This window comes from Molothrus ater, chromosome 14 (genome assembly GCF_012460135.2).
Source record: "Molothrus ater isolate BHLD 08-10-18 breed brown headed cowbird chromosome 14, BPBGC_Mater_1.1, whole genome shotgun sequence".
Taxonomy (NCBI): Eukaryota; Metazoa; Chordata; class Aves; order Passeriformes; family Icteridae; genus Molothrus; species Molothrus ater.
The window spans coordinates 18,939,680-18,961,852 of record NC_050491.2 but is presented as its reverse complement, the minus strand read 5'-3'; the positions used below and the strand labels follow the sequence as shown (position 1 = coordinate 18,961,852).

At 50.6% G+C, this 22,173-nt stretch overlaps 1 protein-coding gene across 2 annotated transcripts in view; it reads left to right on the top strand.

Moving 5' to 3' along the window:
• Positions 1-22,173, top strand: part of PCDH19 (protocadherin 19) — a 61,321-nt gene that overhangs the window by 19,070 nt on the left and 20,078 nt on the right. The window contains exons 3-4 of one of the 2 annotated variants that reach the window (XM_036402031.1): positions 9,629-9,687; positions 13,198-13,367. In XM_036402031.1, coding sequence (XP_036257924.1) covers positions 9,629-9,687; positions 13,198-13,367 — 229 coding nt within the window. Of the gene's footprint in view, positions 1-9,628; positions 9,688-13,194; positions 13,368-22,173 lie in introns of both variants that reach the window. The other variant, XM_036402030.1, reaches the window with a different exon arrangement.

Below are 22,173 nucleotides of genomic sequence, written 5' to 3'. Positions count from 1 at the left end.
AGAGGGTGCTGCTGTGTCCCCAGGGATGCTGGAGCTGCTGGCACCTCTGGGAAGGGCTGAGCTGAGCAAAGGCAGCTTCACATCCACTCCCCGTGCAGGTGAGACAGCGATGGCAGTGGGAGGAAGGCCAGTCCTGCTCAGATTTGCTGCCAGTCTCATGGCTGCAGGGTAATTCTGTGGGCTGGAGAGCTGCACAAGTAGGGAAAAAAAACATTAAAATAGGGGAAAACTGGTTTTGATAAAGAGTTTTGTTGTGAGCGAAATCCCCTGGAGGCTTCGAGTGGGATCTGCCTGAGGCTATCCTGATTGCAAGCCTTCCCATGCAATTCCAGATAAACACTGTGAATGATAAAACCATGAGCACCAGGACAGCGTTTGTCTGGGTTTGATTATCTGCCAGGGTGGGGGCATTTGAGCCGAAGCCGGGCAGGAGCTGCTGCTGCAGAGGTTCCAGGGCTGGGGCTGAGTGCCTGTGACCGTGTGCCAGGGCAGGCCTGGGCCCAGGTCTGGCCTCTGGTGAAGCCGTGGCAGGAAGATGGCTGGGGCTCTGTGGGTTGGGAAGCTCTGTTTGCTTGCCCAAAACCCAGAGAAATGGGGTTTGCACTGGGAAATGGGGCAGGGCCAAGGTCCCTGTGGGCCCTGAGTGCCCCAGGGCTGGTGCAGGCTCGGGGGGCATCCCCTGGCTCTGATGTACTGAACTGGCAGCAGCATTTCACGCCTTCCCTATTTTTAACTCAGCTGCAATGATTTTTGGTTTTTGGTTTTTCTTTTCCCTTTTTTTTTTTTTCCTCCTCCTTTTTGCAGTGACAAATCTGTGATTTCTCCTGTTCCCTACAAAATGCATTGGCCTGACCTGCCACTCCAGAAGGTGAATGACAGGGAGTTTTATTTAGCCCTAGAGATGGGAACATTTAAAAAAAGGTTCTCCTGTTATATTTGTTTTCATTCCTAATGGCAGGAGGCAGGGAAAGGACAGTTCTGAAAGGTTTTTTTAACAAATCTCTAAGTCATGCCCCATCACCCTGGGCCTGCTGATTAGATCCAGATTGTTTCTCTCAGTGCCTAGGGAGGGGTGTAGTCTATGCTGGGAGCTGCATGTGTGGATCCATTGCACATCTGAAAGTCCCAGGTACAGGGAATGGTAAAACCCCCTTCTATCAGGTTTATTGGCTGTTCTGTCCCTGCAGGGAGCTTTCCTTGGCACGCTGAGGCAGGAGCCCTGTGCAGAAGGCTGTGCCCCATCAGTGGGCACATGGCAGGGAGGCATTGCCCCTGCTGCCCCCAAATCCCTCCTGTCCCAGCCAGGGTGGCTGCCAGAGCATCACCAGCCCCTGGCTGCTCGTGGCCCCTGTGAGGAGGTGTCTGTATGCTCCTCTCTCCATAGCCTGCCCCACTGTTGGGTCAGTATTTTGCTTTTCAGTAGATTTTGAGGAGTGATGCCAAGCGGGTATCTGCTGTGATGGTTCCAGTGGAGGAGCCCTGTGCCATGCCCCCCAAAAAGCTTTGGGGTTATAGATACCATGTCAATGTAAGGCAGGTGTTTCAGGATTTTTGCTCTTCATAGCCATACTGTAGATTTCTGATCTGCTGACAAATCCAGCCTGGTGACACAGTTTGTGGCTTTGTGGAGTGTAATTTTGGCTTTGTTGTGTGTTGCTGCTCCTGGATTCAATCTGAGTTTTTAATCCTATACCTCTTTTTCAAAATCACATCTCAGCAGCAGCTTTTCTCTTGCCTCCCATCCATTTTCAAACAAAAAATGACAAAGCCTGTGTTTATTTGGGGAGGGGACAGGAGTTCAGCGTGGATTAGTGGGATGCTTGCTCTGTAATAGAGTCTGGCTTGATACTGCTGCTTAGTCTGATGAGAGGAGTGATGCTAAAGGATGAACTCTCCCAGTGATTTCTCTGCAGTGCTTTTTATTTCATCAAGAGAAAATGGAGGCTGGACTCAGTTCCTCCAGTGTTTAATAATGTCCATCATAACGGAATGCCCTTTATTTAAGCTGCAGTAGTAATTAGAGGCTTGGTGGTGTTAAGTAGCCATAGAGTCTGGCTCTGAGGGATGTTCATTGTACCTCATTAAATTTGGAATTACTACTTAAAAGGCCAGAAATAAATATTCTGTTTATATTTCGGGGATAGTAAATCTAAATGGATGCTGTGTTTGCACATCCTTGTCTCTGCTTGTTCCTGCTGAAGTGAGCAAGGCACTGCTCCAGTAGGCTTAGGCAGCAATCAGTCTGCAAAACAGCCTAACCCCAAACCCAGCCCTGGTTTCATTGATCAAGTGCAGGAAAATGATCTGCTGTATTACATCTAATTATAAAACATCAATATCAGATGCTAGATGCACTTACTGGTTCAGAGGCACTACGCTGTAGTTCACAGTTGGCAGGCTCCTGTAGGAGAAGCTCTGTCAGCGAGCTGGGCATGGGGAGAGGGCTGCAGAGGGAGATGCCAGAGGTCAGGTCCTTCCAGCTCTTCCAGGTGATGGCTCCTCAGTGCTCTTCAAGGGCTGAATTGCTTCCTGTGTTCCTTCTGTCTTGCTGGGGCTGTTGGCAGTTAGAGGTGCAGCCTCTGCTCCTCTGCCTCCTCCCTGGCTTGTGCTGCAGTGCCCGTGGAGTGGCTGCAGCTACGATGGGCACCAGTGGCCAGATGGGTCCTATCCAAAGGTGCTGACCCTGCAGGGGTGTCAGCCACAGCACAGCCTGGCTGTCAGGGACACATGGTGGCTTCCTTGCTGTGACCTGGGCATCGCTCCCCCACTGTGTCTGTCAGCGTTTGCTGATTTTCCCCCATGGTGGAAGCCCCAGTAGCTGTTTGGTGGGGTTTGCACTGGTGTTTAACACAAAGCCTCGAGCTGCTGCTGCTCCCAAACCTCTGGCACCCACCATGCCAGGAGGTGCCACTGTGGGAGGGTCAGGACCTGGGGAGCAGGAGTTTGGCATCTCCCAGCTGTGCGTGGCTGTGGGTGCTGCAGGTACTGCCAGTACCAGAGCAGAGCAGGAGCAGAGCTCCTCATGTGGGTCAGGCACTGCACCTGGTCACATCCTGGCCCCTGACCCCGCTCTGGGGCAGAGGAGGGCTGGTAGCACAGGGCTAATTACTAATTACGAGCCATCACACACAACGGGGAAATCTCTCCTGACGTCCTTTGAGATGCGCTCCCAGCCCAGAGCTGGATCTGCCTCTCCTGCCGGTGTGCAGGGGGACACCAGCCCTGGATCTGCTGGGTCTGTGTGCAGGGGGACACCTGCCCTGGATCTGCTGGGTCTGTGTGCAGAGGGACACCAGCCCTGGATCTGCTGGTCTGTGTGCAGGGGGACACCAGCCCTGGATCTACTGGGTCTCTGTGCAGGGGGACACCAGCCCTGGATCTGCTGGTCTGTGTGCAGGGGGACACCAGCCCTGGATCTGCTGGGTCTGTGCTGCTGTGCAGAGGGACACCAGCCCTGGATCTGCTGGTCTGTGTGCAGGGGGACACCAGCCCTGGATCTGCTGGTCTGTGTGCAGGGGGACACCAGCCCTGGATCTGCTGGGTCTCTGTGCAGGGGGACACCAGCCCTGGATCTGCTGGGTCTGTGTGCAGGGGCACACCAGCTGTGTGGCTGGGTGTGGGAGCATCAGTCCCAGCCTGGCTGCTCCTCTGGGCTGTGGGCTCCATCCCAGTGCTCCATGGGGTTTCCCACTGCGCCTGCTCCCAGCAGGAAGGAGTCTCAGACCGCTTCTTTATTTCCCATGGGCTAAGTAAGCAGCTTGCTAAATGATAATGACTTTCCCTCATTGCTGATGCATACTTCATTTGACCTGGTCCCTACTTGGAAATTTTCAGTTTCCCGAGTGCAGCTGGAGCATTCTTATTTAATTTGCATGAATTTTGTATCACCCACAATATAATTCAAACCATAAGAATTAAATGCTGGTGAGATCTCCTAATAGGCAGCATCAGTTCTATTGCAGATGCTGGAGCCTGAGATTGAGTGGCCCATGGAGAACAGGACTGAGGATACACAAGGACCAGGAGAAGTGGTTTTACAAGCCCTACCCTTCCCACCAGGGAGGCCCAGTGGACTTTGGGGAACAATTTGCCATTTCTGTGGTCCCCAGTGATGCCTGCAGCACAAAGGGGAGTCAGGAGACTGGTGCTCCGGGTGGAGATGTGCAGCTTGAAGCAGAGGATGAGGAGCCGTCGATGTTTCTGGAGGATTTTGTGAAACCAAAAGGAGAGATGCACATTGCAGCCTTGGAGAAAGGTCCGCTTTGTTTTTTAATAATAAAGGGTGACATGCAAGCTTTATTAACAAGGCATGTAGGGGAAAAAAGGCTCAAGGGATAACCCTGAAAAAGTGGTGCTAAATGTGTCATTTTTATGAAGCTGATTTTGTGAAGAGTCCCTACATGCTTTGGCAGGAGGTTGCAGCAGGTTTACAGTAATTTGTGGAAAGATAGAAATGTTTTCACCCTGAAGTGAGAAGAAGGGCAAAAAAACCCTGTGTTGAGATGCTTTAGAGCCATCTTCTGAGGCAGAGGCTGGCAGATGGATGGATACCTGTCACTTCGGGTCGGGAGAGATGGGTCCAGCTCCAAACAGCCATGGACTGTGCTGGGGGCTGATGTGAAGGAGCCAAAGCCTTTGTCGAGAGCCTGCATCCACATGCTGTGGAGAAAGCTGGATTTTCACCTCTGTGGAGTTCGGTTTGAAAGATATCCCACATCTGAAACTGCTGAAAGGAGGAAGAGTGATAAAGAACCAGCTGCCAGGCATTGCCCTGAGGTGAGCAGGGACATGCCTGTGCTGCTCCCAGCCCGCTGGCATGGCCCAGGACACGTCCCTCCACCCTGGCACTGACCCTGGCAGCATCCTCTGTTTGTGCAGCCCTGCACAGTGCTGCTGGTGCCCGGACTGCTGCAGGCTGCTGCCCTTCTGCTGGCACTGCATGAGTTCCTCTTGACGCGCCTTTGGATGCGCCAGGGTTTATTTCTGTTTCTGAGGCAGGGAGTGAGCAGTCCTTAGAGCAGTGCCCTGTTGCTAACAGACCCTTTGCTGTCGGGGAAGTCCCCCCATTGATATCCAGGTCAAGAAGAGTTACACTGACGTTTGTACATCTTTTTTTTTTAATTTAATGGAATTGGCAGTCCTCAACCAAAAGCAACCACTAGGGGAAAAAAAAAAATATTAATATTTCCTCCTGATTGCTCAGTTTGGAGTGTGTGTCTGTTGTTATATTTATATTTGTGTTGCTAAGGCAGCGGTTAAGAGTGTTTTTCAAATTAGGCACTGGTAAGCAGTGTGGCAAGCCAGGGCTCTCTTTGATGGCACTGCCACCAACACGTCTGCATCTGGAAAGCAAGGACAGACCTGTCCCTGGAGGACAGCAGGGCTTCTCTCCTCCAAGAGAAATGCGGGCTGAGGCCTCAGACTTCATGCAAGGTGTTCTTCAGCGTTTCTCGTGTCTGGAATGTGTTGTTTATTCCTGGCACGGCGGCTGTGGGGCTGATGGTGACAAGTGTGAGCATCCTTTCTTCAGTTACAACGAGGAGATAAGAGCTGGCAGCATGTCTGGGAGGTCCTCGCTGTGCCTGGCTCTGAACATGGAAAGGAGAGGCTGGACTTGGGGCTGGGCTCCCCTTTGATTTCTACAGCAGTGATGCTGATTAGTGAGAAAGTGACAGTTCGTTTGCTTTTGCCAAAATAATGAAGAAGATGAGGGCCAGCCTCTCAGTGATGCACTTGATGAAGAGCACACTTTCATCGGTGCCAGCCAGCCTTACCTTTTCCCTCTTTTTTGTGCTTTGACTTTGTTCTTTGGGTCTCATTAAGAGAGGGAGTGGATCCTTTCCCAATTAAAATGTTGACATGTTGAAGACGCTCTCCTCTCCCATCATTTTGCCTCTGTTTGTAAGTGGTTGCACCTTGCAGGATGAACTAGAATTAAATCAAGTGAACTTTGATTGAATAATGCAAGCTGTAAAGCAACCCTTCTCCATGAAAAATCTCATTTCTTTTTTATTTTTCTGGTTTGATCCCTTAGTCTGCTTGGAGATAACCTTGACAGATAATCCCATGGCTAAGTAAAGAAACTGGGCTGGAGGGAAGGATGAGCAGCCCACCCTTGTGCCAGCGTGGGCAGCACAGGCAGCTCTCACCTCTGAGGGTGCAGACCCAGGGAAGAGGATTTCCCATCCTTGTGGCCGTGTCACTGCTTGTTTTGCCTGGAATCTGGAAGCAATTATCATTCCTTGTGCTGTGTCCAGTGGTGGGGGAATTCCGAGCCTGGGAACGGATGCTGTGTCCAGCCCCTCAGGAGCCCTTTTGTTCTGTGTGGATGTGGGGGTTTCATCAGTGCTGCAGAGCATCCTGAGCAGGGGACACGTGGAGCAGGGAATACACAGGAAGGACATTGCTCCGGTCCATTGGACAGAAATCAGGGGGAATTTGCTTGTTGGTGAATGAGTTGAGCCAGGATATGGTCTTTGTTTTTGGTTTGAAATCCATAGGAAAGCTCCCAGGGATGTTGTTCCGAGGGGGATTTAGTGCCAGGTCTGTGTCTGGGCTGGGGCAGTTTGATGGCAGCACGTGTGGTGGTGTCTCCTCAGCCTCTGGGATTTTGGTGGCAGTGGTCAGACTTTCCCTGTGGATCACCTTGGGTGTTCCTTGGCTCCTGAAGCCTTGGTGATGCAGTGTCCGTGCTCTGAGTGTTTTAAAGCTCTTCAGTGTACCTGTGTACATTGAAATTTGCTGTCTGCGTCCTCTCACCCAGCTGTTCCTCTCCTGGCTTTCCCAGGGCTGTGCACACACAGGGATGGAGGTGATGAGGCAGTGGTGGGTGCAGGGGGTCTCCCTGTTGCTGGGCACGGTGATGGGGCTGGGGATGCAGGGATGGAGGCAGGCTCTGGGCTTGTGGTCCCACATCTGCCAGTGCTGGGTGATGGGGGGCTCCCCACGCTGTGAGGATTGTGCCAAAACTGGCTCCCATCCCTTCTGCCCTCTATTGCTTGGCTGCTCAGCTCACTTGCAGGGCTGGGGGCAGCTGTGAGGCTGCCTGGGGGAATGCTGTGGGACCCCCTTGGCATGGCAGCCCTGGGACAGACGGACAAACACAGGGTCAGGTATTTTCTGTGCTGTTTAGGTTCTCAGGTACCATATGCTTTGAAAATCCGTGTGTCTGTCTGCTCCTGAGCTCTCAGCACCAAAGTCACCCGGCAGGAGCAGGGATGCAGGAGCTGCAGGGACAGTGGTTTGTGCAGTAAATCTCCAGCGTGGCTCCCCAGCAGTAATTACTGTGTGCAGTAATAACAGAGCCGTGCTCAGCGCTGGGCCAGCTCCCCCGGCTCGCTGCTCCTCGCCTGTTTCTCTCTGGGAGGTTCCTGTTTGGTAAATTGGACATTGTGCTGTATTTCAGAAAAGGTTACACTTAACCAAGGCTGCCTGTGCTTTATGATCTTGGCAGAGCCGTGTAACCTCTGCTGGGGCACGATTGGATTTCACATTGGGCTCTGCTGCAGCAGCCCCACTCCCTGCATCCTGCCATTGTGATTACGTTAGCAGCAGACTCTGCTTTCCTTTATTTATTGAGACATTAAAGATGCATGCATTTATTTTTACCGTGTTCATAATTGCCATAAAAACAGGCCCTGGTATCCCGGAGCAGCTCTTTGGGAAGGAGAAGAGCCCGGGGGCTGGGGCCAGGAGGAGCGTGGCAGAGAGAAGGCAGGACAGGGCCGGGGGCAGGTGGATGCTCCCATTTCTGTCCTGGGAGGATGCTGCTGTTGTCCTGGAGGAAGGGGAGCAGAGCAAAGCCTGCTCCTTCTGCTGCTCAGGGGGCAAGGAGCACCCCAGGGCTGGTGCTGGTGGGAGCCCGGGTGGGATCCCTGCAGGTGTGGGGGGATTTGGGGTGGATGGACAGGTGGGCTGGAGTGCCTGACTTGTGCAAGATCCTGCATCCTCTGGGGTCCCTGCAGAGCAGGAAGGATCCTGGCCAGGCTGTGCAGATCCCAACATGTTCCACCACTGTGGTGCACCATGCATCATCTCCCATCACATGCTACCATGCACCTGCCACTGCATGGCACTGCACAGCTCCCACTGCATGGCACTGCACAGCTCCCTCTGCATGGCACTGCACAGCTCCCACTGCTCAGCTCCCTCTGCATGGCACTGCACAGCTCCCTCTGCATGGCACTGCACAGCTCCCATTGCACAGCTCCCTCTGCATGGCACTGCACAGCTCCCATTGCACAGCTCCCTCTGCATGGCACTTCACAGCTCCCATTGCACAGCTCTCACTGCATGGCACTGCACAGCTCCCTCTGCACAGCTCCCATTGCACAGCTCTCACTGCATGGCACTGCACAGCTCCCTCTGCACAGCTCCCACTGCACAGCTCCCACTGCATGGCACTTCACAGCTCCCACTGCTTGGCACTGCACAGCTCCCACTGCTCAGCTGCCACTGCACAGCTCCCACTGCATGGCACTGCACAGCTCCCATTGCACAGCTCCCTCTGCATGGCACTGCACAGCTCCCATTGCACAGCTCCCTCTGCATGGCACTTCACAGCTCCCATTGCACAGCTCCCTCTGCATGGCACTGCACAGCTCCCATTGCACAGCTCCCACTGCATGGCACTGCACAGCTCCCACTGCATGGCACTGCACAGCTCCCATTGCACAGCTCTCACTGCATGGCACTGCACAGCTCTCACTGCACAGCTCCCATTGCACAGCTCTCACTGCATGGCACTGCACAGCTCTCACTGCACAGCTCCCATTGCACAGCTCCCACTGCATGGCACTGCACAGCTCCCTCTGCACAGCTCTCACTGCATGGCACTGCACAGCTCTCACTGCTCAGCTCCCACTGCACAGCTCCCACCATGTGCCCCCTGATGGCTCCCACCATGGCCTCATGGCTTTCCCCCTGCTCTCTCCCATCCCTTCTGGTTGCTTTTTTTGGTTCCTTACCTGCTGCCAGCACCAGAGCCCGGGGCTGTGTAATCTGAGGTTAAAAGATGTGTTTCAACTGCAGAATGAGTTAGTGGGTTTTGCTTGTAAGTAACAACTCCTTTGACTTTTCTCTCCTTCTTTTACTCTCCTCCAACTTTTAAGCATGTCACCCATTGTTTGCTATCTTATTAATAACAGAGCCCACTGTCTCTGCAAATGAAATGATGTAAAACAAAGAAAAGTGCCCGCATTAAATTCTTTGGCGGGGGATTACCTTGCTGGCATTTACATATCTATGCAATAAATATTTTAACATGTTAATTATACACTAATAAGAAAAATGCCTTTTGAACTTTCAGTCAAATTGACACACACAGAACTGAGTCCATCAGGGAATTAAAAGCAATTAGTTTTGTAACAGAGCATAGTTACATTGTTTCTTCTCTGCAAATTGTTCTGTGGTCACCAGCCAGCCTTTTTATTGGTGAAAGTTGGTGGAAAGACTGACAGGTCCTGGAGTTTTCCATGCCTGCCTCTGTCCTGCTCACAGGGGCCTGTGCCATCATGGGATGCTCCTGCCCTCTCCAAAGGTTTCATCCTGGCCCTGCAGACCTGGCTCTTCCCACTCATGGGGAAATCAGACTTGTAACCATCTCCTGTTTTCTTTTTCCTCCTTCCAGACTGAAAACTACTCCTTTGATTCCAACTACGTGAACAGCAGAGCTCATTTAATAAAAAGGTACGTAGGCTTGCTTGGAGGGCTTGCTTTGCCCAGCCAGATCCCAAGGGTTTAATGTTCTTTCATGCTGCCTTATATACTACTTGCTTATTTTAATATGCAAAACTTTTTAAGAGTAATAATTTGATTTTAAAACAGTACTTATTTACCATTAAGTCCCATTGCTCATGGTTTGCAGTAAAGGAAATATTTTTTTTCCTTCTCTTTGGCTTCTTCATGCTGGGAAGGTACAGTAAGTGAGGTAGAGTGCTGTTACCCTGACAACTTTCAAATTCTGAAAGTTTATTCCATTTGAATGCACAGGAATAAAAGGATAGATTTGGGTGGTGAGATCTCCCTGCCATGTGAGGTGGGGAAAATTAAAAAAAAACCAACAAGTTGTTTGGGGGCAGCTAATTGGGTTGGATGCAGCTCATGGCTCTAGCTCACTGTTTTAGTTTGAATACCAAGGCAAGCAGCACTTGGCTAGGCTGATTTTTTCCCATGTGTGAAGGGAAACAATCAGTTCAACTGCAACCTAGCAGTCACCCTTGGGGAAACAGAACCCTCTGGATGAAACACTGCTGTCCTCAGAGCCTGGCAGTGGGGAGGGAATGTCTCTGGGGGTTTCACACCGGGGTTACCCAGCTGAACCCTGCTGGGCTGTGTTAACCCAGAGGTGAGCATCGCCCCAGGGGCAGGAGGCTCAGGAAGGGTCACCCAGCGTGGTCAGTACTCCTCACCAGGGCTGCAGGGCCAGCTCCCTGCACAGGAGCAGGGTGCAGGACGGGGCCAGCAGCTCCTTGCCCACCTCCCTGCTCTCCCCAGGGCCTGGCCAAGGTGTGTGAGCACCAAGCCGTGGCCATGGCCATGGCCGTGCCCAGCACAGCTGTGCTCGGGACTCTGCAGAAGCCATCACTGAACCAAGGGTTTTACAGAGAGCAGAAGCCAGCCCTGAACTGTTGAGATCTGATCTGAGCAGTAAAAATATCCAATTATCTGCCTGGCTGAGAGCCCATTTGTTTACACCTTAGGAGCCCGAGCAGCGAGGGAGCTGCGAGCGGGTTCAGCTGTGGAGGGCAGGCGTGTTTGCCCGTGTGGCTCGTGGTGTTTAACCATGCTAATGTGCCACTGAGAGAGCTGGCTGGCCTGTGCCACGCTGCTCCTGCCAGAGACTCTTCAGGCACACTGAAAAGCCCCCAGATCTATTAATCTTTCCCTGCTCACACCTAAGATAAAGGCAGGCAGCGCTCCCGCCTGCGCGGCAGGGCTGACTCCGAGCCTGGATTGTTTGGGAGCTGCTGCCGCTGCCGATTCCCCCAGACCTTGCCCATCCTTTAGGAAGTGTCAGCCGTGGAGGCACGTCTGAGGCTGCTGCATTCCAGTCTGGCTCACTGCAGCGAAGATAAATGCCTTGTAACACGGGCTGCCTGTGCATTACGAGCAGCAGCCCCGTGTAGGACAGCGCTTCCCCTGCTTTCTGCCTTTGTCTGTATCTTATGTACAACGGGTGCCAGGAGTGCTGTGCAGACATCTGAGAACAAAACATATTTTCTGTAACATACTGCGGCATCATTTTCATCCTTTGCCTTTATGAAGATGTTGTAGTTCTGCTATCTTTGGTGAGTGAACCTTCTCAAATCCAGCACTTAATTAATCTATTTGTACTTTTCCTGTGTTGTCTGCCTGCCTCTCCTGCTCATCTACACTCACACAAATGAATTGTAGATTTGTAGTGCTTTCTTAACTTAAAAATCTTTGATGTCACCTGGAATCAAAGTCAGCGGCTTCAATAGGGACATCTTTATTTAAAAGGTAATGTTTGAAGGTTTACCAATTTATATGTATTTCAGAGCTCCCCCCTCGTGTGCTTTTGCAGAGCATTAGATGGTAGGTGGTCTGCTTGGTTTCCGTGGAGACACAAAAGGGCTTTTCAAAGTAATGAAAATCTCCAGCTCTTCGGGGCTTTGAAGCCCAGGCTGAGTCTTTCACTGACGTCTCACACCAGATCAGCCAGTGAGAAAGTTCAGAGAACTGGGTGCAGGTGGATCCTCCCAATGGGTGCAGTTCTGCCATGCCATGGCTGGCTGTGGAAGGAGCACAGGGTGTGTCCCCCCAGGGACACCCTGATGGTTGTGCCACCTGGATCAGGTGTGTCCCAAGGTGTCCCTGCTGCTCACAGCACCCCTGGTCCTGGGGCATGGCCCCTCTCAGGCTGTTGGGGTCCCAAATGCAGCCAGAAATGCAGCTCTTCATAGAGTCACAGAATGGTTGGGGTTGGAAGGGACCTTAAAGATCACCCAGTGCCACCCCTGCCATGGCAGGGTCACCTCCCACTGTCCCAGGCTGCTCCAAGCCCTGTCCAGCCTGGCCTTGGGCACTGCCAGGGATCCAGGGGCAGCCACAGCTGCTCTGGGCACCTGTGCCAGGGCCTGCCCACCCTGCCAGGGAAGAATTTCTTTGTATCATCAAAATATCATCTCTCTTCTTCAAGTTTAAAACCATTCCTCGTTATCTATCACTATCTGCCTGTGTAAAAAGTCACTCTCCCTCTTTTTTGTATGTCCTATCACTGTTTGCCCTTGTAGAAAGTGACTCCTGTAGGAGCTGGAAGGGGCTCTGTTCCCAGAACATTGTCCAGGATGAGCAGTCCCAGCTCCCTCAGTCTTCATAGGATCTGCCCTTCCTCCATCCCCCTGGCCTGGGGGCTGCTCAGCCCTGGGGGAGATCTGGGAGCAGCTCAGTCCTTGGTCCTTCCAGCAGTGGCTGTGCTTGCAGAGGCTGTCAAGGATGTTTGACTGTGCATCAGATTTCCTTAAAGCTGCATGAACTTGGACCCAGAATCACTGGTTTATTTTTAAAAATGAGAATGCATCATCATGATTAAAAGACATTCCTGTTTCCAGGAAGACTTTTTTTTTAAGCTTGAAGTGATTAGGACTTGGCTTATAACCCAAAAAAATGGGGTTTAGATCTTGTGTAACTTCAGTATGAAGTAGTGCAGCTTGGGAGAGCCAAGTTGTAGAAACAGCTCATTTAACGTATATTTTTTAAAATTTTATTTCAAATTCTGCTTCACTCTGAGCTTCTGTAAGATGAGGGCAGCCTGAGGGTACCCACAGGCTGATGCCAGGGCAGGAGGGGCAGGGATGGTGCAGGCTGGATGCTGTGTTTTGGGGTGCAGAGGTGCCAGTCAGGGAGTGTCCCCCCCAGTCCCTGCCCAGCTCTCCGTGCCTGGCGGTGCCACTGGGTGCCACTGCGTGTCACTGGGCGTCACTGGGTGCCACTGGGTGCCACTGGGTGTCACTGGGCGCCACTGGGTGCCACTGCGTGTCACTGGGCGCCACTGGGTGCCACTGGGTGTCACTGGGTGCCACTGGGTGTCACTGGGCGTCACTGGGTGTCACTGGGTGTCACTGGGTGCTGGGGTGGGCAGGGATCTCCCATCCCCACAGGTCTCACTGCAGCACCACGCGGTGTCAGGGGCCACCTTGTCCCACCCAGGAAGTGACAGCTGTGTTTCCCCAGCAGCTCCACGTTCAAGGACTTGGAGGGGAACAGTCTGAAGGACAGCGGGCACGAGGAGAGTGACCAGACGGACAGCGAGCACGACGTGCAGCGCGGGCTCTACTGCGACACGGCCGTCAACGATGTGCTGAACACCAGCGTGCCCTCCATGGGCTCCCAGGGCCCCGAGCAAGGTGAGCCACCACCCGGGGGTGCCCCCTGCCCCCACGTGCCCCTCTGGTGCTGCCCTGGTGGGTGTGCAGTGAGGATGCTTAGTGCTTGCTGGGGATGACGCCGTGCATCGGCAGAGTGCTGGCTAGGTATGAATTAACCTTCACGCCACGCCTGTCAGTAAGCGAGCAGTTGGGATTATCCTCTGCTCAAGGGCAGGAAAGCCAAGGCCCTGAGATGTGCCTGACAGTGAGGGAGTGCTGGAGTTGGGATTAGGGCAGGAATCAGGGCGCTGTGCCCAGGGCTGGTCCCTGCCTGCCTCCCCTCAGGAGCCCTGATGGTGTGTGCCCTTCCCAGCCCTCCCATCCCAGCCCTCCCATCCCAGCTCTCCCACAGGTCAGCAGAGCATGTGGGCAATCAGCCAGGCATCCCACAAGGGATTAGCTCAGGCCAGTGGGCGAGGGTTTGCATCTTTTCCCCTGCAAAGGTGGCAGCTTTCAGCCCTTCTCGTGCCCTTGTGCAGGGATGAAGTCCTGCTCTGAAACCAGACTGGTATTAGCTGGAGGAAGGAAGTCAGAGGAGTTCAGCTGAGCCCAAGTGTCGTTTGTACTTGGGCATGAATGTCGCTTTTAATGTCTGAGGGATGCAAACATCCAATGCAAACATCCTGTCTTTTTCAATTAAGGAGGTTTGGTGCTGGGGCACGGGGGAGCCTCGGGGCACTTGGCTATATCTTGAGATAAGCTGGAGCTGAGGCTCAACTGGAAGCCCCACTGCTAAAAGACTTAAGGATATGAAAACAAAATGCTGTGATTATGAACTGGTCTTCAGCTGTTAAATTCAATTCATGGTAAACATCATTAAAAGCCTTTGTTTTGCTGTCACAAAAGAGTCAAACGGGGGAGAGAGAGTTCTTGCCATCTGCGCCACCGGGTGTGGGATTTTTCTGGGGAGAATCTGGTGGCTGTATTAATTCTCGATAGAGTCTGTTAAATGGCCACAGTTAACCCTGTGAGACTCCACGAGGAGGGGAACACAGAGGTCACCTCCACATTCCACGCTGCCAGCCGCACTAATTGGAGAGGGATGGCATCCGCAGAGATAATGTATTTCCAGACAACCCTACTGTGGCCAAAGATGAAAAAAATTAAACATTTCTATAACTGTACAGTGGCAGTTTGATTCTCTGCGGACCAGCACCGTGTCAGAGAATGCAGGCTGATAACTATCATTTATTATTCTTCTATTACAAAGAAATGCTTTTTCATTTCGATCAGGAGAGGGTTTCCTAAGATGCGTTTGTAGTAAGGGATGACTGTGGAAGCAAAAATGTTCATAATTGATTCCCATCCTGGTGAATGGTCTGAGCAACATCTGTTAATTTTTTGTCACATTTCTTCAGCAAAAAACCCAATCTCAATGGGCTGCAGATAGGGTTTTACAGGGATTACATTTCTGATAAGTCTGCGTGCTGGCTCTGATAACAATGCAAATAAGTTAAAGAGGCTGAGTTGGAGGCAGAGCTCCTTGGAGGAGTCAGATGGGAGTAAATATGGTTCAGTCCATTGTAGCATGGACTCCTCACTGCACGTAAAATACACCCAAAATTCAGGTGTATTTCCAGAAGGTGACTTCTGAGCGCAGCCCGTCTGTGTCCCAGTCCTGCAATGGCCCAGGGGGTTGGTGCTCCTGGATCTGGTTTGTTCTGGGAGGAAAGCTGCACTGACACCCAGCTGCACCTGCAGGCAGGTGTGCCACAATCAGCTCTCTTGTCCTGCGGGACCCACTCTGTCGAGTGTGGAAGAGCTCAGGGTGACCCTGTGAGGTTATCGGGGGTGCTGGTGGAGCAATGAGAGGAGCAGCACAGGCGGGGAAGTGAGCGGTTACTGTCACAGAAGCTGAAAAAAAGGTTAAAGAGAGTGTTGCCTGAGCTGATTTGTGAAACAGGAGCTGCAGAAAATAATCAGGAAAATCAAGATGCTGAGATGATGGTGATAACAGCAGTTCCCACATGATTAAAGCGATGGTTTTCACTTGGTAATTTTTACCTGATTTTGGGGCAGAGTGGCAGGGTGGGGAGAAAACACCAGAAATCATTGAGAACGATGTGCAGGACTGTTGGCTGGCTACTTCTCCAAACACACAGTTCTTGTCTGGTGAGCAGCCTGGCAGCTCATGTACCCAATGCTTTGCTTTTCCTTGCTGTCCCTGCCCAAACTGCATCTCATGTAATCCCAGAGAAATGGGGTGGGAGAGTTGTTGGAGTTTGCTTGTTAATGGTGATGATCTCCTGGCTGGGAGCCTGGCGTGGCTCCCCTGTGGCCAGTCTCTGACTCAGCTTGAGACACCACGAGTCCTTCATGAGTGGCTAGCCCTCAGACTGTGTCCCAGAAATTTGTGAGTCTTCATCTGCTCCGTGGGTAACCCTGGATCTGCCGAGGGAGACGCTGGCTGGCAGAAATCCCTGTAGCTGGCTGGTGGAGGATGATCCCTGTGTGGTGGCTCAGGGTGGAAAGTGTGGACCTGTCTGGGCAGCCTTTGCCTACTGAGATGCTGCATTTCCTGCAGAGGGAGGTAAGCTTGGATGGATCCAAGCTCCTTTGTCTTCTTAAACCAGTGGCACCAGTGGTCAGTACTCAGGCGTGGGTGCCCCAGGGAGCTGCTGGTGTTTCACTTTCCTGATGCCACTCTTGGGTGGGAGTGACACCAGCTGCCAGTCCTGCTGGCAGGAGCCCTTTCTCCTCCTTTGGAAATGACCTAGATTGCCAGAAAAATGGCAAACCATAGCATGGAGAGTGCTGAGCTTTAGTGGGTAGCAGCAGGTCATCAGAAATACTGCCTGGAGCTCAGCCACATTGCGTATTTTGGGAGCAGGACTTCTGCCCAGTCCCTCTTTACCTCAGGATCTTAATTATTGATTATAAATTCATCTGATGAAAAGATGGCTTTAATTGCTCTAATATGTACCCAATTTGGAGTTCATTATAGGCCAGGATTGTTTTCCTTCCCTTGCTAATTGGCACCGAATGGGATGCAGAGGAAGGCAGGCACTGGTGCTGTTCCACCTTCAGCGATTGCCTGGCTGCCTGTAATTGTTTGTTTATTTGTGGAGGTGCTAAGTGCTGCTGGAAGTTTATATGTGCTCTCTTCCTAACGAGTCCTCAGCTGAACCTCCAGGATTTCTCTGAGACAGGGGTGTTTTCAAGCAGCTGCTGGATCTCAGCGATGTTTTGGGATGGCTGGAGTAGTCTGCTGGAGGATGGGACTAAATCCTGGGCTCCCCTTTGTGCCTTGGCCTATTTCCCTGCAGGATGGGGTGGATTTTCTCTGTATCCTGGTGTACCTGAGGCTCCAAGTGCAGCTCTGGAGGAAGCCCTGGCTTGCAGGAGGAGCTGAGGTGTGGAGCTGGTACAGGGACGCTGCCCTGAGGACAGGTGTGGGGTGCTCCTGACCCTGTTCCTCCCAGCACCACGGGCAGAGCTCACTGGGAGATGTTTTCCAGCCCTGCAGACTGTGGTGGTGGTTTTCCTTGGAAATGGCAGCGTGGACCAGATGTTCACAGGGTAATTGAAAATTCCATTTTATCAGAAAGCGTTTGCTGTCAAAAAGTTTTATCTTTACTTCAACAAAGAGGCTGATTAGATCCCTCAGGACCTGAATTAGCATCTTTGAGGCTGGATACTCTGTTTTGTGATTCAGGTAGTTATTCCTGCCTTGGTTTTCCTCATACTGGTACTTTTTTCTTTAAATCCTTTTGCCCTCTTCCAATCATAGTGTTTGTGCAGGTTTGGCTTGTTTTCTTTGTGTGGATGTGCACCAGCACCTAGATATGCTTAAATGTATTCTACTGCCTTTTTCACCTTGCCTTGAGCAAGAGCCATTCTCGTACTCTCTAAGTTGTGGGAGCCAGCATAGAAATCAGAAAGGAGATATTTCCAATATAAGTTTTTAATGTTAGAAGCAACAGATTTCACACTTATCTTAATTCCCAGTGCTGGCCAGTATTTTAGCCATCAATTACAGAAAGAAAATCATTGGTCCAATGAAGCAGTGATTCACTGTTTAAGACAAAAATAGAAAATATGAAAATAATAAGCACACGCTAATCATAAAATGGCAGTGTTAGAATAGTCACCACCAACATAAAATAGTGAAAAAGCTTTAAAATCAAAATGAGAGGGTTTTAAGCAATGTCAGTAATGGTTCTCTACAGAGAATTGCTTCTAAAAGCATCACTTCCACTTTTCTGGTGCCAGATCAGCAGTAAAGGTTCACATGAAATGTCATCTGGAAAGACCTGATCCCGCATTCATTTCCTCATCTGTGTAACTTTGCTCACAGGGGAGATTTAATTGTGTCTGAGTCCCATAAACTCCAGCAAGATGTAGGGTTCTTTGAATAGAAATGGGTTATATTTAAATAGTTATGTTAAGTCTTCTTTATACTATCACACAGTATAGAAATAAGATTTGGATGTAAAGGAGAAATGGGCCCGTGATCTTCACTGAAACTTTTCCTGCTGGCTGCATCCCAAATTATTCAGATGTATCATCATTTAGGGGATCAGGTTTTATCTGGACTATTCCAATTGGTTCTTATGCTCATCTCCATAGTATCTGGGTGTTTTCAGTTGTGAATTGAGAACATGACTAATGGTATTAACTGGAGGCAAACTCAGGTATTAGAAACTGTTGATTTTTTGTAAGCTGATTTCCAGCAGTCGTTCTACCTACAACCCCCTTTCACTCTGCAGAAAAGCCTTTCTGTAGAGCTGCATGCACATAAAGACCTCAGTGACATATTCTAGGGCTTTGGCGGCTGCATTTCTCTGGAAGCTTCTACAAATTAATAAAAATACCTAATTTCTTGTATTCATACATGCAGCACAAGATATAAAGTATAACATTAATGTGTGAGTGACAGCACATCCCTTAAGATGGATGAATGCTGTAAGCTTTCTTTCAGGGCAGTGTCAATTATTCCAGCTCCTCTGATTTCTGTATTATTGCACAGCTCTGGTAAAGCAGCCTCAGTGAGCTCAGTGGTGCTCCTGCAGTGGCCAGCCTGGAGGGAGCAATCAGCTTCTCACAGCGCTCTGAAAGCCCTGAGGAGGATTTTCCTGACGAGTGGGTAAGCTGGTCTTTGGGAAGAGGAGTTGATTGTCTTATGATCCCCACACTTTTGAATGATTGTGTGTTGAGCATCTGAGCTCAGCTCTGTGTGGAGGTCACTGATGCTTTTGTCCATGCTCTCTCCATCCTCCCCTAGCTCCTGCTGACTTTTCCTAACCGGGGTTGTGGAGGGCATAATGTCTGTTGTTGGACCATTGAGTGTAACTCAGCTCCTTCAGAGGCTGACGTGGACAGGCAGAGCTGGCCAGAGGGACAGGCGGCCCCACTTTGGACTCAGCTGCCTTCACCCCTGTGCTGCAGCAGGGCAGGGCTCGCGTCAGGAGGGTTGGTCCGTGCAGGGAGCTGCTGCTTGGCACGGACAGATCCCCTGTGCTGCTCTCCCTTAGTGCTGCTCTCCCTTAGTGCTGCTCTCCCTTAGTGCTGCTCTCCCTGAGCCTGGAGCAGTCCTTGCTGGAAGGTTCTGGGGGGCAGGGGTGACACTGAAGTCATCCCCGTAGCAGTGAGTGGAGCCAATCCCTCTTTGCAAGAGCAGAACTAAATAACAAACAGATGTGCAACCTCCTTGGTTTGCATAAGAAGCATTGTCCTATATCCCACGTTCCTGGCACTCTTCCTTCAGCTTGCAGGGTCCTTCAAAGATAGTTCTTGTGGAGTCTTCATCACTGAAGTTTCTCCATTCAGGCTCACAGGAGTTATAACCTTTAGGTCTTCAAGTTTTTTTTCCCCCTAAGCACAGAGAACACTCAGCAGATGTGAACATTTTGGCAACTTGGAGAGGAAAATTAAAACTTGAATCCATGCCCTGTTGTGTAGGTTTGCAATGGATGAATGATCAGCCCAGAAATTTGGAGAGTTTCTACTGTTTTATTGTACTTTTTAATGAGATTTTCTCAAATTCAGTCATTGCTTACCCATATTTTTACTGGGTGACTGGAGAGCAATTTATAGGAGATATGAAGAAGAGGTATTTCAGATTAGAGAATTTCAGCTTCTGTTTCTGCTTGGTTTTGTTAACTGTTCCTAAGCTCCAGCCCAAGGAGAACCTTTGCAGAGAAGATCTTTGTCTCAGGGTTCAGCTGAAGATGGGGTGGTTCTAACCCTGGCTCTGCCAAAGCCTCCTTTTCCAGAACCACTACCCCATACTTGGATTTTAAGATATTTGCAGATAAACAAACAGTTCAGGCAAGCTTGCAGCTTCCTTTTGCCTTACAAACAAGTCAGAAAAGGCTCCTGTGGCCTCTTTTGCCCCTCTGCCAGTAACTTCTAAGGAAGCCTTTAACACTTTCCTTCTCCCAGCAGTCAAGTCTGGCAAGGTGGTCAAGGTAATGGCCATCAGATTGAGCAGTGGGGAAGGTACATGAATAAAACCAAACCTTCTGCTCACGCAGCAAGCCAGCACTTCCCAATCTCCTCCTGTAATCAATCTACATCGTTAATGACTCTGAAAACAGACTGAACTGCTGGGGCTGGCACTGGGAAACTTGCATTACAAACTAACCATCTCTTATTAACCTTTCTGTGTTTCCTTCACAACACTAATTAGATCCAAATAAAACCAATGTTTGTGAAACTCTTAAGTTAAAATATAATTTTCAGAGAAAATATGGTAAACTCCAGAGCTCCTGTTTGCTTGGCCTTTCTTTTTAATTATGATAGGGGATGGCTGTTACTTGTTTTACAGAGGCTTACATGATTAATGCTGCAATGTTACTGTAATTAAAACAGAAAAAAAAAAAGATGTGATTGGGGCCTGTATAATTTACAGACATCTCGGCATTCTGGTGGCAGAGCTGCTCTGAGCGTTGCAAAGACGAATCATAAAAATTTATTCTAATTAAAATTGCCAGATTGACTAAACAACAGGTGACTTACATAACTTGAGCGACTTGCACTTGGGGTGAGAAATCATCTGAAATCAGTGAATTATACAAAGCTGCCTATTATTCTGCTAAATGGGAAAGTGTGTGCTTACCATGGCAACCCGCATCAATTTTGCAGCCTCTGGAAAATACAGGGCCCTTTATTAAAGGAATAATCAGCACCAGCAGCGTGGTGACCCCGGGCTCTGCAGGGGCAGGGACACGGCCTGGGGGCTTTGGGGCAGCCCCCTGGGCACAGGTGGGGCCAGCAGGTGAAACCCTGCCCTGGTACCTGGGGGGTTCAGGTGTGAGCCAGCCTCTCCAGAGGGGCTGCCACAAGTTGGGTGCCTGTTGTTTTTCCCTCCAAAACGTGGTGCAGTTAAATTAATGTGTGTGATAAGGATAAATTGTTTGGACCTCTGCCAATTAGGATGCATGCTGCAGAGAGCTGTAGGGCAGGGACTGTGTCTCCCCTGGTGCAGGGGAAGGAGCCCACCTGTGTCCAAAATATGGAGATATGGGTGAGTGTCTGAGCTGCTCCAGATCCTGCAGATATCTGCTGAGGGGAGACACACCACTGGGTTTGTATGTAGGTTGTTTTACTAAATGATCTATGTAATAATATATAAGTCAAAACTCTGTAATAATTGGCACCAAACAGCAAAGAGAACTCGCAGCTTTTATCTGTCTTGAGGGAAGTGCTGCCACTCAAAACTCGGGAGTGCTATATTTTATTTCTCATACAGCATATGTGAATGTAAGACTAGATAGTTCTAAATGGGTCACAGAATTATTAAGAAGTTTGGCAGCCTTTCCTCCTGGTGCACGCGGGTACGTGGGGAGCAGGAGCGTGGGCTGTGCCAGGCTCTGGCTGGGTGTGTGTTGCCTTTGCACAGTCATTTCCCCTTCCCTCCTGCATTTAACCCCGGTGTCTGTTTGGGAAATAAGTTCTTTAGAAAGTATTATTATAGACGTGTGTTAGTCACAATGTTTATAATCACGGCACTCATAAGGTGGCCCCTGTTTTTGCTGAGTATCTGTAATGGTAGTGATCAGTTTCCCCACTCTCAGCATTAGCTCCCTTAGTGTTTTTATTTTTCAACAGAAACCCCTTTTTGTTCCATTTGCCTTATTGTATTTCACCCTTTTCCAAGTGTGAAGAACAACTTGCTTTGTAACTGGCTTCACTGTTAGGTTGTGTTTCATTACCAACATCCACAGCTGGCTGGGGGTGCTGGCACGTGGCAGCAGGTGACAGCAGGGCACTGCTGTGCCACCTCACCTCTGGGCAGTGCCAGTCACACCTGGGCAGGGCACTGGAGCTGGGCCAAGGTGGGTCAGCCTCGAGGTCGGGGTGTGTGGAATGACTGGCTGTAGTGAAACCAGAGCTTCATCCCAAAGAAATCCTGGCTTAGCATCAGTCCCTGCAGGAAAAAGAGTTTAAATTGAACCACAGGGAAAAAAAAAAAGGGAAAAAAAGATGAAAAGCCCCCTCTCTGAATTGAAGCAATAGGAAATGAAAACTGCTGAGATACACTGTCATGTGGGTAGTGGTGCTACCAACCTTGTGCTGCAGTAATTACCTCTATGCATGCAATTTGTGCTCAGCTACGACTGATTTCCCACATCATCCGGTGCCCAGGCTATATTCAATCAGTCCCAGCTGGAGAGAGCTATCTTGGATTATTTGGTGAGATTTCACCACAGATGCTGCCTGGCACGCCAGGGAAGGGCTGCGGAGCCCCCTGGCCCAGGCTGGAGCTGTGGGGACAGTCACAGCAGGGTCCCTGCCCCAGGGACATGGGTGCCAGCTCCCGTGGGGTGCTGAGGACCCGCAG